This window comes from Artibeus jamaicensis, unplaced genomic scaffold, assembly GCF_021234435.1.
Source record: "Artibeus jamaicensis isolate MK-2021 breed Jamaican fruit bat unplaced genomic scaffold, CSHL_Jam_final scaffold_584, whole genome shotgun sequence".
Taxonomy (NCBI): Eukaryota; Metazoa; Chordata; class Mammalia; order Chiroptera; family Phyllostomidae; genus Artibeus; species Artibeus jamaicensis.
The window spans coordinates 8,395,789-8,411,305 of record NW_026522048.1 but is presented as its reverse complement, the minus strand read 5'-3'; the positions used below and the strand labels follow the sequence as shown (position 1 = coordinate 8,411,305).

Sequence of the window (15,517 nt, the reverse complement as noted above, 5' to 3'; positions counted from 1 at the left end):
GATTGAGCATGGGCCTGTGAACCAAAGGGCTGCCGGTTCAATTCCCAGTCAGGGCACATGCTTAGGTTGCAGGCCAGGTCCCCAGTAGGGGACACATGAGAGGCACCCACACATTGATGTTTCTCTCCCACTCTTTCTCCTTCCCTTCCCCTCTCTCTAAAAATAAATTAATTAATTAAATATTTGAAAAAAATGTTTTCAAGTTTTTCAGGTAGATATCCAGAAGAGAGGCTACTGGGTAATATGGTAACTCTCGTCTTAATTTTTGAAGAGCCTCCATACTGTTTTCCATGGTGGTTGTACCAGTTTACATTCCCACCAGCAGTGAATAAGGGCTGCTTTTTCTCCACAACTTCTCCAACACTTGTTATTACTTGTCTTGTTGACAATAGCAATACTAACAGGTGTGGGGTGGTATATCATTGTAATTTTGATTTGCAGTTTCCAAGCAGCTAGTGAAGTTAAGCATCTTTTCATATATCTGTTGTCCATTTGTATGTTATCTCAGGAGAAGTATCTGTTCAGGTACTCTGCCCTTTTTTTAAAATTGTGTGGACATGTTTTTATTTCTTGGATAATTAGCCTGGAGTAGGGTTTATAGGTCATGTAGTAAGTGTACATTTTAACTTATGATAAAGCGTCAATGGAAAGTACTTATACCATTATTATCCTCATTTTACAGATGAGGAAATTAAGGCACTGAGGAATTAAAACAAACTTGGTATATTGAATGACATTCCATGCATTATGTGCAGCTGTACCTCTTCAGTATGTGTGTACATTAAAATTAGGATTTGAAGTAGTTTGTAGGATGTTATAAAATTTGAAACAAAAATTTTTACATTGAATTTAAAATTGATATTTGATGCAAGGAATGAACTAAGTAAACTTTTTTGGTGTTGGAGTAGAAATGTTAATTTGGTACCACTTGTTTGTTTTTATGACAGATTTTTAAATAAGTTTTGGTGAGCAATTTGTGAAGAAGTAAGTTTTAAAAACTGACTAGTGAGGTGTAAGTGAGTCAAGGCATGAGTCTGTCATAATAATGATGCTACCTTTGATTAGTCCAATCTTTCTTTGACTAATTGTTAACCAAATATTAGTTATAAAACAGAAAAGAGAAAATTCAAATGGGTGAGTAACCAAAAACAGTAGAAAAATGAACTCAAAAGGATGTCGATTGTGATAAATGATCACAGTCATTTTGTTCATAAAAGGAATGGTTGGTTATTCATTATGAAAATAAAAAACATGACATTTTCTAGGTAGAAATTGGTCATTTTTAAAAGCTCCTTATATTCTAATGAGCATTTACAGTCTTTACCTGAAGTGTCTTTTTAGCCCTCCTTTTAATTGCCAATATTTTTGTTTCTTCTCATTTGTAAAGGATTGCTTGATGGTAGGTCTACATACTTGTGGTGATCTTGCTCCAAACACCTTGCGAATATTTGCTTCCAATTCTGAAATCAAGGGAGTTTGCAGTGTGGGTTGTTGCTACCACCTGTTATCTGAAGAATTTGAAAACCCACATAAAGGTACAAAGTTCACCTTATCTCAAAATTTCATTTATTTCAGCATAATGGCTACTTTCTATCTCTCCATCTTTTGTTGACATTATTGTCATTTTGAATTAACATTTAAAATAATATCTGATATTCTTACAATTTTAATATTATATCAGTTGAAATTTGATACATTTTATTGTAGTTTCTTTGGTCATTAAATGATTTTAGTGAATGCTGAAAACTGCAAATATTTGAAAATTTTATGTGGTTTATTTTTTAGAGAACCATTTAAAAATACTTATAAGATATGCATTTACTAAAATAGCAAAACTTATTTTGTTATGAATATAGAATTGTAAGGTTTGCTTTCATTTTCTAAACCTTTTCCATTTTGTAAGGAATAGTGATATTTCTCAAATAACAGTTCCTACTATATTCCAAAGAGTGAACATACTGTGATTTTACAAAGGTGCAGACCTGTGTGATTGCGTTAAAGTGATGGCATCCAAACTGGGCTCCGTGAACTGAGGTGGTGCCTGAAGAACAAAGCACCCGGGAGGGTTTAAACCGCCTCACATGCCTTTACCCAGAGCAGCTCTTTTTATGTGTTATATCTCTTAGTCAGATATGGTTTCAAAACTGCTGGTTCACATTAGATGGTTATTTATCCTATTTAATATGAGTGGTTCTCTTTTCTGTTAGTTTAATGATGTCTTGATGAACATCCATTGTCCCTTGCTAGAAGTTTTTTTGAGCCAGGAAGTTGTGTGCATATGAATGGTATTGTTTGTTCTTTTCTCATTTTAAAAATCCAGATGAATGAAATTTATATTTTTATTTAGTTGTGTATAAGAGGTAAAAATTATGATTATACAATTCTACTGAAGTTTGGGTGAAACATAGGTCATCATTAGAACTGACAAAGGTTTTTATTAAAAAATAGTCCATTGAATTAGATGGTTTTTTATGTCAGGGTTTTAAAAGTATCCTTTAGAAAAGATGCACGAAAGAAAAATTTTGTATACGTAGAGATATACAGAGTGAGAGAAAGAAAATTGGCAAAATGTTAACCATAGTTTAATTGGGAGATGGAGAATATATATATATTTTTGCCATTATTTATAACTGTATTCAGAGTACCAAAATCCTCAAGATAAAAATTTGGAGAAGACAGCAAACCTAAAAATAGAAAAAAGCATTTATACCAAAGGACATATTTATATATTTACACTATATTACAATCTTTTTGTGAATCTGTTCTAAAAGAATGAAAACCTTTAATATGATCACAGTTTTACAGCTTTTAATATATAAAGCCTGTAGTGTTTTCCTGGACCAACAGTAATAAGATTCTGTGTAGGGGAGCTGTGATTCTTAGTTCAAGAGCTTTCTCGTCTGTAGGTGCGATGAAATGGTTTTTCTCTTTTTAAAAAATTGGCTCTATTGGCAGTAGGTGTAGACAGTTGGTGTGTTTTTCAGTTCAGAGGTATTGTCCTACAGTATAAGATATTTAACTTCAGCTGCCTGCTTCCTTCTTTCTTCTTTATCATCATGTTCCCAAAGATGACTTCTCCTTCCAAAGGCCTCTTAGCACCTTCTTAAGACTCATCTGTGGTCCTGCTGGGCCCTCGCAGCCATTGCACTGGCCTCAGGTCTCAGACTTAATGTCAGTATTTCCTACTGTGGGGCAAATACCCTCTCTTGAACAAGTGACTAGGAATTTTAAAAAACCACTGTTGCTGCCTTGGCAGCTGCATTTCATAGTGGCAGAAGATAGTAAGGCTCTGTGCTTGGCATGTTACGTACAATAAAGGGAGATGGGGGAGGGGCTCATAGAAAGTCAGTAATTTGGGGAAGAAGAAACTGAAACAGATGAAAAGCAAAGTTCAGTTCAGTTCAACAAACATTCATGGAATGCGCACTGTGTCCCACACTGTGTGAAATAAGCAGAGTGATATAAAAATGTATGATATCTCATCTTCACCCTAAGGAAATGTAAAAATAGCCCTTAATCCCAGGAATCAGATAATCTCTGTTAGTAACGTTGTAGCATTTTTCATTTGTAAGAAATCACTTAGAATAGAAAATTCAAATAATATAAGAAGATTTTTAAAAAGAAAGTAAAAAGTAAGTTCTCAGACCCGTATTTTTGGTTTCTTGTGTATCTTTCCAGAAAAGAAAACACATACATACCCACTGTGTTCTTATATGGTGTCTTGGGAGATCAGCAGAAGTTAACAAAGTAGGAAGGGTATTATTACAGACAGAATAAACAAAGGTGTGGGGTGATAAGTGTTCAAAGTCAAGTTTCCTTCCTTTTTGCCCTCCATAGCCACTATTTCTCTTTGAATCTTCCGGGGAAAAAAATAGTTGAACAAAATTACTCCAAATTTTTACACTTGAAATGGAAGGCTCTCAGTCAGCAGATTCTCAAGTATCAGTCTCGGCACCAGCCTGGGTACAGGCAGGTCCCCTTCTCTAGAGCGGAGGTTGCCGTTGTTCACTGAGTTGACAGGACATTTTTGGTCCCAGAATTCAGGTAAGAAAAGTGTGGGAAGGAGGTGTTATAAGCAGTGCCTGGCAGCTACAAACACTCATTTTTGCTTCTTGTAGGCATAGTCAGTTCATGCAAAGGCTGTCCTGTTAAAAATATCTTAACCAATGAGAATCATTGAGATTATCGGGTAAAACAATACTAGGCTTAAGTGGCAAAAGTTATTATCCAAATGTGATTTGCTTTCCTCATACATACCTAAAATGAACAGAAAGTTGGGAGGAAGACAAAGAATAAGAGGAAAGAAACAGGACTGATGATGTGATGAACCAGGTATAGATATATGAAACATGAGTACCTTCACATATTTTGGAGAGTAAGAGAAGAGTTGGGAAGCCAAAAGATAAGAGAAAAACACGTAGAAAAATTGGTCATAGGGATAACAAAAGCAATCTCTGTTTATGCTGCAGTTTTGCCTTGCTTTGGTCCGCCACATTGTTTCATCTCAAAAAACAGGTAGGGAAGGTAACTTACTCACTTTTCTCTTTCCCATATCCCTGTCTCCATTTTCCATGCCTTTGCTTGGCTATCCTGAAAGAGAGGAGATATGAACCATCCCTTGCAATTTTGTCAACAGCGTTTCTCAACTCTGGTTGCCCAGCTGAGTCAAAGATACTACTTTCAGTATGTAGGACCTGCTTCTGCCCTTCTCAAGTATATAATATTTTCAATATAAGAATTTTTTAGGAAACTCTCTGGGTAATTCTTATGAAGAGCATGACTAACAACAAGGCATTTATTATACTTCCATAAGAAGACTTACAGAATTCTAGATGTTTTGTAGAAAGATATTCAAGATTATTTATAGTCATTTCAACTTCTCCCATGCAGAGACTTAGGTGGACTCTACTTACATACTAGTTTGCAGATCTAAGCCCAAAAGGGCCTAGGTGGGTGCACTCAAAGTCCAGGGCTAGAATAAGCACTCCCCCCAAAAAAGTCCTTGAAGTATAGAGCGCAGAGTGAAAACCTGGGGAAACCAAACATAGAGGGCAGGAAGCCAGGTCGTAAATGCACAGTGAAGTTAAGAGAAAGAAATTAGACAAATCAAGGAGGAAGAAAATCTAGAACAGCAAGTGATACCCAAGATAATTAAAGAGTATCACTAGCATTTTGCTAGCTTAACTGTACTGAGGAGCAGAAGTATGTATATAGGCAGATAGTGGCAGAGTTTTTCTGTACTATTTACCCTGACTATTTGGATGGATGGAATATGGCCGTAGTCTAGTTTTGTATATACAACACATGGGGGTGGACAAAAGTAGGTTTACAGTTGTTCATATGGAAAATAATACAGTAATAATACAAGAATAAATCTTCACATATGAACTATAAATGTACTTTTGCCCATCCCCATATACTACACAGTAGTAGCATCTCTTACTAAAATAGAAGTCACCACTATTCACTTTTATCATTATACTTAACTAACTTACGAGGCAGGTGTTTGCATGCACAGGGTAGTGTTGCCCTTTGGGATGTAAATTAGAGTTATTAATAATCCAACATAGTATGCTAGAAAAGTCTGGTATGTACACTGCAACTTTTTGTGATGATATGGGCTGTGTAAACATTATGCATTTTACAGGAATATGTTTACTCAGTACAGTGTGGTAGACCATAGAGGTGGTCTTTCATGAACGTCAATTTTCAAAAGCACCTCAAAGCCCTCTGAGCCACTATGAATACTGAAGTTGTACCGTATGTTTTAAAAGCTACTTTTAAATATTTATATATGAGCCAGTAGTTCCTAGGAGAACACAAAAATCAGAAACAGTTTTACTGCAGTCTTTATAGAAAAAATATGTATATATTTTTCCAAGCTTGACATGTTTCATTGTTTTGCCCTAATATTGATTATCATTATAATTATTTTCAATACTTTTATTATTTCTTCCCTTAGAAGTTGGAGAGAGAATTTTTTTGTTGGTTTTTCCCAGAAAGGTAGAAACATGCTATAGGAAACACGACTCATTACCTGTCGAGGTCTACACATCACGTCTAAGTAACTGAACTATAATTTTGTTTAAGCGCCACCTATTGGGAAGCTGGAGTCCTCCTGTAACCTCAGACATAGGTGAACCAAAATCTAAGTTAGTTAGGGTAATTCCGTTTACATAGTAATGGATATGAGACACAATTCTTAACAATGAGGCATAAGGAGCGTGTCTCCCAGGTGGTTTCCTGGAATTTTTGTTTTGTTTTGTTGTTCTTAAAACTGAACAGAAGACAAGAATGTCACTTTTTTTCTCTGCCGCTGCTCTTAGTCCCCTGTATGTGTTTGTTCAGTGTACTGTGTATTCTGTCAGAGATTGGTGTGAGTGCTCTGAGTCCTGTAGGTCCAGTCTGAGGGATGAAAGGCGATTTTACTTTTCCTTTAAGTTTATCTGATCATTTCAGAAGCTTAGGAGTGCAAGAGAAGTAGGGGAAAAGCTGGGGCCCTGTAGAGTCCCATCAGATGATACCACAGAGCTTCTTCCCTGACCTTAATAAGAGCCCCTTCTAGGAGCAACCCTCGTCATGAAAGAGATTTGTACTTGGTCTTATCCTACCTCTTCTCAGCCTAATGCCAGGGAGTTTTCTCATATTACTAGTGCCCTCCAAAATACTGCAGATAATCAGAGTCAGTATGAATGGTATAATCCTTGAAAGCCTTTAGCCTACCTCCATGTTCATTGTTCATTCCCAGCTTTAATGCGTTACAGGGCATTAAGGCAATTCTCCCAAAGACCCGTCCATTTACTTTTTTTTTTTTTTTTTAGCCAGGGAAGGGCTGCAGATCATCTTTTAATGGCACCTTTCAGTCTGGTCCTGCTATATTGTACCAAGCAAATCTGTCAAGAGCATGTATGTATCCTACTGTAGATTGTATCGCAATTTCTGTCACCAGCAGGAATTTTGAGGGGAAAGCTAGATACTTCTATGGCCATCTTTGTTGTGTTTGAGGGTCAGGAGTTGGTTTCATTGCTTTAAATTTAAAAGCACTTCACCTGGAAAGGTGTTTGGAGGTTGATATGTTGAGCATATTATTTGAAAATTTAAGATACTATTTAAAAATAAGCTTATCTTGTATTTTTGACATCTTTCAGATATCCAGTATGTTGTATTAGAAAGCCTTAAAACATTAGGTAGTTAATATTATCATTAACTCGTATATTGTATCATACAGAAAGATATGACTTATTTCTTAGTTAATAGGAGTTAACTAAGAAGTGTTTTTTCTATCACTGCAACAGTGAAATTTCTGCTTGACAGTATATTCTATGTCGTATATATTTCATTAAATCTTCCTGTCCTCTGTGGGTTTATAATGCTGGGAGTTTGGAGGATATGGAGAAGTAAAGCATGATATCACTTTTCAAAAAAGCATGTATTTGACTTCCATTTTCAACACTTTGGGAAATGTGATTTTTTTTTTCTCCTGAGGAACCCTCCTCCTACAGTTCAGCTAGATCCTGACTGAATTAGAATGTGTATTTTTTAAGCATTGGTGAGTCCACAAATAAAAGGGAGAGGGAGATTCTCTGTGGATCAAGAAAAATCAAAGCCTAAGAGTTAAAAGGAGAGAAGGGGAAGGGGGAAGATGAGGAGTTGAAACCAGAGCACAGAACTGTGAGCCATAAGGTTGCAGACAATCACACTGGAATTTAGAGACTAATACTGGGCTTTTGCATGGTGAGGGAGCTGAACCTGAAAAGTGTGTACTAAACCATGTTCCTGAGTGACTTACGGCAGCCTTCATTCAGCTCCATGTAGAAGCAAACTCAAATCCTGTGGGGGATACTCCCAAATTCAGGCCCTTGGAATTTCTGCAGATTAAAATCAAACACATATAAGAGATCAAAACTAAATAGAAAAGGTCGTACAAAAGTAAGTTTAAAGTTGTTCATATGGTAGTACAATCATTAATAAATAACATAAGAATAAACTGTTACACATACTCACAACTGTAAACTGACTTTTGCCCCCACCCTGCATGTATGTACTGTGTGTACTATATGTACCGTAATATATATGCAGGTGTGTGTATCTCTTATGTATGTATACATCATGTCTGCCTTCTGTTCAACAAAAATACTGAATATTAATAACTTTTCTTACTTAAAAGCATTGAAATACTGGGAAGATTCATGGTACTTATTAAAACATAAAAGGATGCAGGAGCCCACAAAGGTGATGGAAACGCTGAAGCTACGAGAGGCATTTGTGCACCATGGCAAACATGAGCCGTGTTTTTATAGCTCTCCGCGGGGTAGGATGCGGATGATAAAACCTGTACTTAGGTGCACAGATGGGGTCTGATAGGACTCATAGGACATAATCTCATAAGTTGAGACCACGGAGGTGAAGACTAGAGTTAGGATAGCAGCAGTAGAAATAGAGTAAATTAGAGGCATTGCAGAAACTCTCAATATTTTTTAGAGGAGTAGAAGATAAAGTATAAGGCATTATCAAGGATAATCAGTTTTTTGTTTTGGGGTTTTCATTTAGTAGGGGGCACTGAATAGGTGATCGTGCAACATACGTGAAAGGAAACACTAAGGAAGGGCCAAGTGTTCAGCCAAAGTGTCAAACACGTTTAATATTTTTAATTGCTTTATGTATGAGCAGTCATATTTTGGGCAAGTTTTATAGATACAGACTTCTAAATGCATGGACATGGAATTATTGTAGCCTAACCGTGTAGGATTTATTTTCTCTATTTTCCAGAAAAATCTATAAGGTACATTAGTAGCTGACACTGGTTCATAAGTTTTCAGAGTGCGATGACCAAGGTCTTTGCAGGTTTTTGGCCCTTTCATTTACGGTTACATAATAACTGTTACTGCTCCAGCCATTGCAATCTAAATGTAAAGAAATATGAAGATGGAATAGCTTCTCTCGTCTGAGACAGTGTTCTTTAAAGAGTACATTACAGCTTCTAATGAAATCAAGTTCTGTGAGGGACAAAGGAGAAACAATATTGGCTGGCAGTTAGTATTCTCTGACTGTGTGCGTATGTGTGTGTGTGATATTAATATATGAATAAGGCACTGGAAAGGGGGATGTGAGGAATGTAACAGCATATATATGTAACAGAAAATAATTGTTTCTATTGTTTACTTTTTTAAATAATATAACTCCCCTTAGTTTTAGCAGATCAGATATCACTTAGCACACACAGCTAGAGTACCTATCCCCTATGTAAGTCAAAATAATGTATGCAACTTATTTAAAAGGAAGTTGCTTGCTCGCCATTTTTCACCTTTCCTTTTGGCTAAGAAATAGTAGTAACCTTGGTACCACAGTTGGTACTCAACTCTTAAGGTTGGCAGAACAGCCCTACCCACCTGGGTCTGGATAACATGCTCTATACTGTCTGCCTTCCTCTGGACAAGAGGGGAGTAGACTTCTGTCTGATTTATGGACCGATGTTCTGAGATACTTTGTGACATCCTGTCTAGTACAGGTGAATCTGAGGTCTTGTCCTGAATGCTTCTCCTTTCTGTGAAACTTTTACTTTAGAACTATAACTGTATTTATGCACAATAAATGTACTATACAACAAGCCTACAATAATAGCAACAACCATCAATAACAAATTATATATGACTTATAAATTCTGTATGAATATGTATGATTTATAAATTATATATGACTGTATGTGGTTTCTAAGTGATTTCTTAGAGATAAGGAAAAAAGAAAGTATGATAAGTGGTAAAAGAGCCATTCCAGCTAGAAGATAAAGTTTATTTCCTGTTACAGGGGTGTCACAGTCATTTTCACCGGGCGCCACATCAGCCTCGCAGTCACATTCAAAGGGCCGAATGTAATTTTAGGACTGTATAAATGTAACTACTCCTTAACTAGGGGCAAGGAGCTCAGCACTGCCACTGAACAAGGTGCTGGCTGGATAAAACAAGGTGCAGGGCAGGAATCGGCCTGCTGGCCTTGTGTTTGGCACCTGTGTGTTAGGGGATCAAGAAAGGCTTTAATGAAGGGTAGTAACTTTCAGATTGAGCTTTGTAGGGTAGGATTTAGATAGGCAAAAATATGGAGAGGAGCATTTTAAGTATAAGAAACATGGTGAATTAAGTAGTAGCAGGTCACTCAAAGATGGATGACTACTCTAGTTAGGTAGTAACCTAGTTCATTTGAGGTACAGAAATGCGGCCTAAGATGGAAAATGAGGGAAGGAGTCAATCCATACAGCCCTCATATGAAAAGTACATGGAAATGAGAACTTTTGGGCAGAACAATAACAACCAAGAAAACAGACATTGTCAGAACCTGTGATTCTCAACCATGAGATTCACGGGGACCCTAACAGTGGAACAGTGGAGAAAAGAAAGGGAACCAGGAATCTTGGGGCCAAGGCGAGGAGAACTAACCTAACAGAAGTGTCTGCTCCAAAGAAGGTAGCCAGTTGCTTCCATTGGTATTGAAAAGGTAAACTCCGGTCAGACATGAGCTGGCATCTACTTTCAAAGGGTCTTAATGGCAGTGTTGAGCACATGCGGAAGCAGTTTCTGGTCAGGTGCAAGCTACCCATGTTGGTTAATAAATGTTAATCTTGTAATGAGCACTTACTGTGAATGAAGCACTATTCCAGACACTTTACTTGTATTAACTCCTAAAGGAGTTTCTCATTAATACCCCTGTAAAGTAGTAAAGTTTTTATTTTGTTCATGTTCACATGAGAAAACTGAATCACAGAGAGATTGAGTAACCTGCCGAGGATCACAGTTAGTAAGCGAAGGAGTTAGCATTTTGGCCCAGCCAGTGTGGCTGTAGAGTCACACTCTTTAACATTCAGCTTCCTGTGGAGAGTCTGTTAAATTTTAAAATACCAGAGCTACAAGCCAGTGTGTAGCATTTTGGAACGGGTTCTAGTCTTATCAGAGGACTAGAATCTAAACCAAAATCTGAGACAAAAGCAAAGCAGACTCTGTGAATAGCAGAGTCTGTACCACGGGGATACACAAATCTAGCCAGCTTTTCCTGGATATAGAGTAGAGGCCAAACACGGAACAGAAGACTAATTGCAGCCCTCTTCTGTTTTAAGAATAGTGCTCCTTAAATATGAACATCTTAATTAGTTTGAGTTTAGAAACTGGGTAGGGACCTTGCCTTTGGCAGAGACTGAGACAGCTTTGGGACTGGTAAACTGATCCTCACTAACACTGGGTTAAGACAATTTTCTCTGCTCCCTCTCCTCACTTTTGTGCCCTATAGCTTGTTTAAAGTTGAATGAAGTGACCTGGCACTTTCTCCTTTCTCTGGAATATGTTAAGGGTGAAGTGTCTGTCCGAGTGTCCCAGTGCGTATGGAAGTACTCATCTTTTGTCTTTGGGGCAGCCGTGTCCTTAACGGCCTTTACTTTGTTTTAAGGTGCAATAAATGTATGTACTCATTATAAGAAATGTAGCATTCCCCACATTCTATAAACTAACTTTTTATGTAGGTATCAGCTCTTTTGTTCCCTGGGATTAATAATTTATTAAATTGGCATGATTTTAATACCTGTATCCTGCTTTAGTATCTCCTTTTTCACTTTTATGATATGTACCATATAATTAACTTCTTATTTTTTTGTATTGATTTTCCATTTGTGTGGGCCACACAGACCTTGAGGGAAATGAGATTGTGAGAGTTTCAGGGTAAATTCTGTCTATGATGTAGGAGGCATTTCTGAAAAGCCACATCTTGGGAAGAAAAATTAGTGGTTAACCATACCTTGCATGTAAACCAGAATCTGAATTTTAATACTTTTGACTGTAAGTAATAGCAAGTTCATCTTACAGTGGCATAAGCAGTGAAGCCATTAATTTCCTCGTGTAACCAAAAGTCAGAAGGTAGCAGTTCTAGGGGTGGTTCACTAATGTGGTGACATCAGCACACTGGGTTCACATCCAAATGTCGCTCTCAGGGCTGCGAGGTGACTGCTGCAGTCGTCAGCATCCTGTCTTCCCGAGAAGTGGGAATGTGTGAGAGGCTTCCTCCTCATTTGTTCTCTTGTCAAGGAGAAAGAAAAAAATCTGTCCAGTAATTTTTTAGCAGAATTGTTTCAAGCCTCATTGTCCAGATATGGTTCACTGTATATCTTCTAGCTGCAAGGGAGCCTGGAAAAGTGAGTATTTGACTTTTTTAGCCTCTGTGGTGAGACAGACAATATAGACAGGTGTTAACAATGACCGACTGACTGTTGAATAGTTTACTAGCAACATTCATTTTCTTCTTTTCACTGGCCCATCCTCTTCCTCCTTTCTTCTGTGTCTTCTCTCTCTTAGGTTCTGAATTTGGAGGTTGAGAAAAGTAATGTAAGAACACTCTCAAAAAGGAGAGAGGCCATGATTTCTTCATATGTTTTTGTTTTATTTTTGCTTTGGCACCACACTATCTAATCAAGACTAGTTTAGTATTTATCTCTCACAATAGACTTTGAGCAACTTTAAGACAAAAAACTTATCTTTGACATTTTTGAAGGTCATTATTCACCATATTATGTGATATGCAGCAAGTGCCCAATAAAGGAGTAACACAAAATAAAATGATAAATTATAAAAAAACTGATTTAGCAATGGTGAAAACTAAAGAAAAAACAAAGGTATTTGATGGGACATCTTGAGATGAAACAATTACGTTGACATAAGTAGTTGGGGAATTCTCAGGGTACTTGGCTGGCTATGCTCTTCTTAACAAAGATGAGAATCAGAAGGTTGTAGAAGAGGATTTACAGGCCAGAGATTACTGGAGCAAACCGATGAATTCACACTATTCTAGTGAGACAGAGGTCTTATTTAATTTTAAATCTACACACACTCAGATTTCTTTGTGATCGTAAATTATAATTCCTCTCATTGGTATTCCTTGAGAAGAAACAAAAAGTTTCCAAATATTCACCTGTTAACTGTGACAATTTTTTCTTCCAAGCAGGTAATTTTTTAACCACAAAACATATAATAATAACCACAAGGTTGTAAAATATGTTTGTATAAGAAAATTGTATTTGTTCTTTTGAATATAATAGTAGTTTAACATTTTAAAACTCAGATCTACATTATGAAAAACATTTTACATCACTACCTACCATGTATATTGATAAATAGATAAATTAGACTGGTACTGAAATTTTACAAAAAGTACATAATTTTTTTGTTGTTAATATTTGTTCTTTGAAAGGTACTGGCTCTTAAAACATACAATGTGTGTCGATGTTTTTATTCTATTTTTTCTATTAAATTTTATAAAATATTGTTCACAATCCACTGAATTGATTTTGTGACCCATTCATGAGTTATAGTAAGTGCTGTGATGGTTAATGGTTAATGGTTGGTTCTGGCCCAGAATAAAAGTCCCAATCAGCACTTCCTGCATTCCATGATGTAAATACACCTAGCTTGGCCAATTTCAAGCTACCAACTGTATGTCACTGAACACTGAGCCGAGAAAAGATGACAGTCAACTTTCTGTGGAGCCCCTGCAAGCCAGCTTTGTCTCACCACTGGCTATAACCAACCCACAGTTTAAACTAAATTTATGTTTGTTAAAAGTAAGTGAATATGCTCACTTAAGCTGTAAATCACCTTACCTGTTAAATGTCCCAGACAGTGTCTAGTATGTAGCAGATGCTGAATACATTTTTGTTTAAGAATGAGTTGCCTTATTTTGACAAATACAAAAGAATGTTTATTTTTCTCTAAATTAGTTTCTTTTTCAGTCAGGTTTTGCACATAAGAACTTCAATTTCTCAACTGATTATCACAGGGATTTTTTAGATTCACAAACTTCAGAGTTAGAAAAGGAAATATTTTCTTCATTTATATATATTATAATATCTACTATATCACCTGTTTATTACTTGAATTTTTCCTAAGAATTGTAGCATACAATCTGAGCACATAAAAAATTAACAATAAATTGTGTCATTATATTTCAAAATAATTCTTTGAATAAAAGAAACCATTAAAACCAAACATACTGTAAATGATTGATTATATTTGAAATTAATTCTTTTTAGTGAACTTTCTTTTAGTTTTTACATAAATCATTTATATTTGATCCAGAATCTGGATATTGGGGCCTAGAAACTCCTTAGCAGCTCCTACTAGTTTGAAACCAACCTGAAATTGAAGTGAAGACTCTAAAATTATGAGAACAGAATAGTTGACTTAGTAACAACAGCTTTGGGCATTGAGACTATCAACAAACATTTATTCAACATAGAACGTGCTGAAATTTGAGAGACACTCAAGAAACTGTGTACCCACCAATTGCTCACTTTGCTAGATACCAGGGATGTCTGGATAAAATGATGTAAAGAGAATTGTAACGCAATAGGAAGACAGATAACAAAAGACAGTTATAATACAGTGTGATAATACAGTGTGATACAGTGTGATAAGTGCCATGTGAAACTTATGTGTAAGTTCCTTTGGAAGTATAGAGATAGTGATATCTAAATGCCCAGGAGTGTCTAAGAACACAGCACAGAAGAGATACTTTAACCGAAGTTTTACTTCTGTCTCTGCAGTTCTGTAGCCTTGGATAAATCAGTTAATCTTTGTAATTTTTGTAGGTCATCTGTAAATTAGTAAAAAGAAAGGGGTTAAATTAGATGATCTTGGAGGTCTCATGATTAATATGGTTCTGTGACTTGAATGTAGTTTTTGAAACATGCCTTTTATTTCAGCTGAACATCACCTATGTTTATCATGACATTTAGGTTTAGTTTTAGTGTCTTTTTTTCTTTACTATATTGAGTTTGCATAAACAAATATTCTGCTTTCCTGTTGTGATTATGCATTTAAATGATAAAGTTCTTGAAAATGATTCTTTTAAATGTATGCCAGTATAATAATGGCTGTAAATGTTGTTTTTCCCAAAGTTTTATAGGCTTAGTTTTTAAAAAGTTAAATTACATAATAATAACTTACAGTAAATGCATATTTAAGTTTTTATTTACTTAAATATCAATATTAACACTTTATGAGTTGGTTTAGTAACTCAATCAGATACTCTCAGGAGCTATTTTACTTTGACGAAGGTATCGTAATTTTAGAGTGGATAAGTAGACTCTCCTGTTAGCATTGTAGATTCAGCTGTTTATACGCATTTGATACAATACCACATTCCTTCTCGCCGTTCAGCTGGGCATATGTCTCAGAACACTTCTTGCCAATTAATATGGGATGACTCCAGATTTTTAGATGTACTGGCAGTCTGCACAATTCCCTCACACACGCAGCTGTGCTTGATCTTCAGCCAACCTAGGTGTATTTACATCATGGAACGCAGGAAGTTGTATGTTTTCTAGAGTGTTGGCACAGATTTTACTTACATCATAGAGCATCTTCCTGCTGCCTAGAAGTAATTAGAAATAGAGTTTTTAATACATTTTCCCCTTGCTTTAATTTGTGCCTCATTATTTTTCATGACTAATATTAAGTGGTTTTTGAAGCTCAAACAGGTTGCATAT

General features: G+C 36.2%; 1 protein-coding gene across 3 annotated transcripts in view; it reads left to right on the top strand.

Moving 5' to 3' along the window:
- Positions 1-15,517, top strand: part of METTL25 (methyltransferase like 25) — a 94,042-nt gene that overhangs the window by 32,755 nt on the left and 45,770 nt on the right. For all 3 annotated transcript variants that reach the window (XM_053658787.1, XM_053658788.1, XM_037143434.2), the window contains one exon: positions 1,388-1,535. In XM_053658787.1, the coding sequence (XP_053514762.1) occupies positions 1,388-1,535 (148 nt within the window). The remainder of the gene's footprint in view (positions 1-1,387; positions 1,536-15,517) is intronic.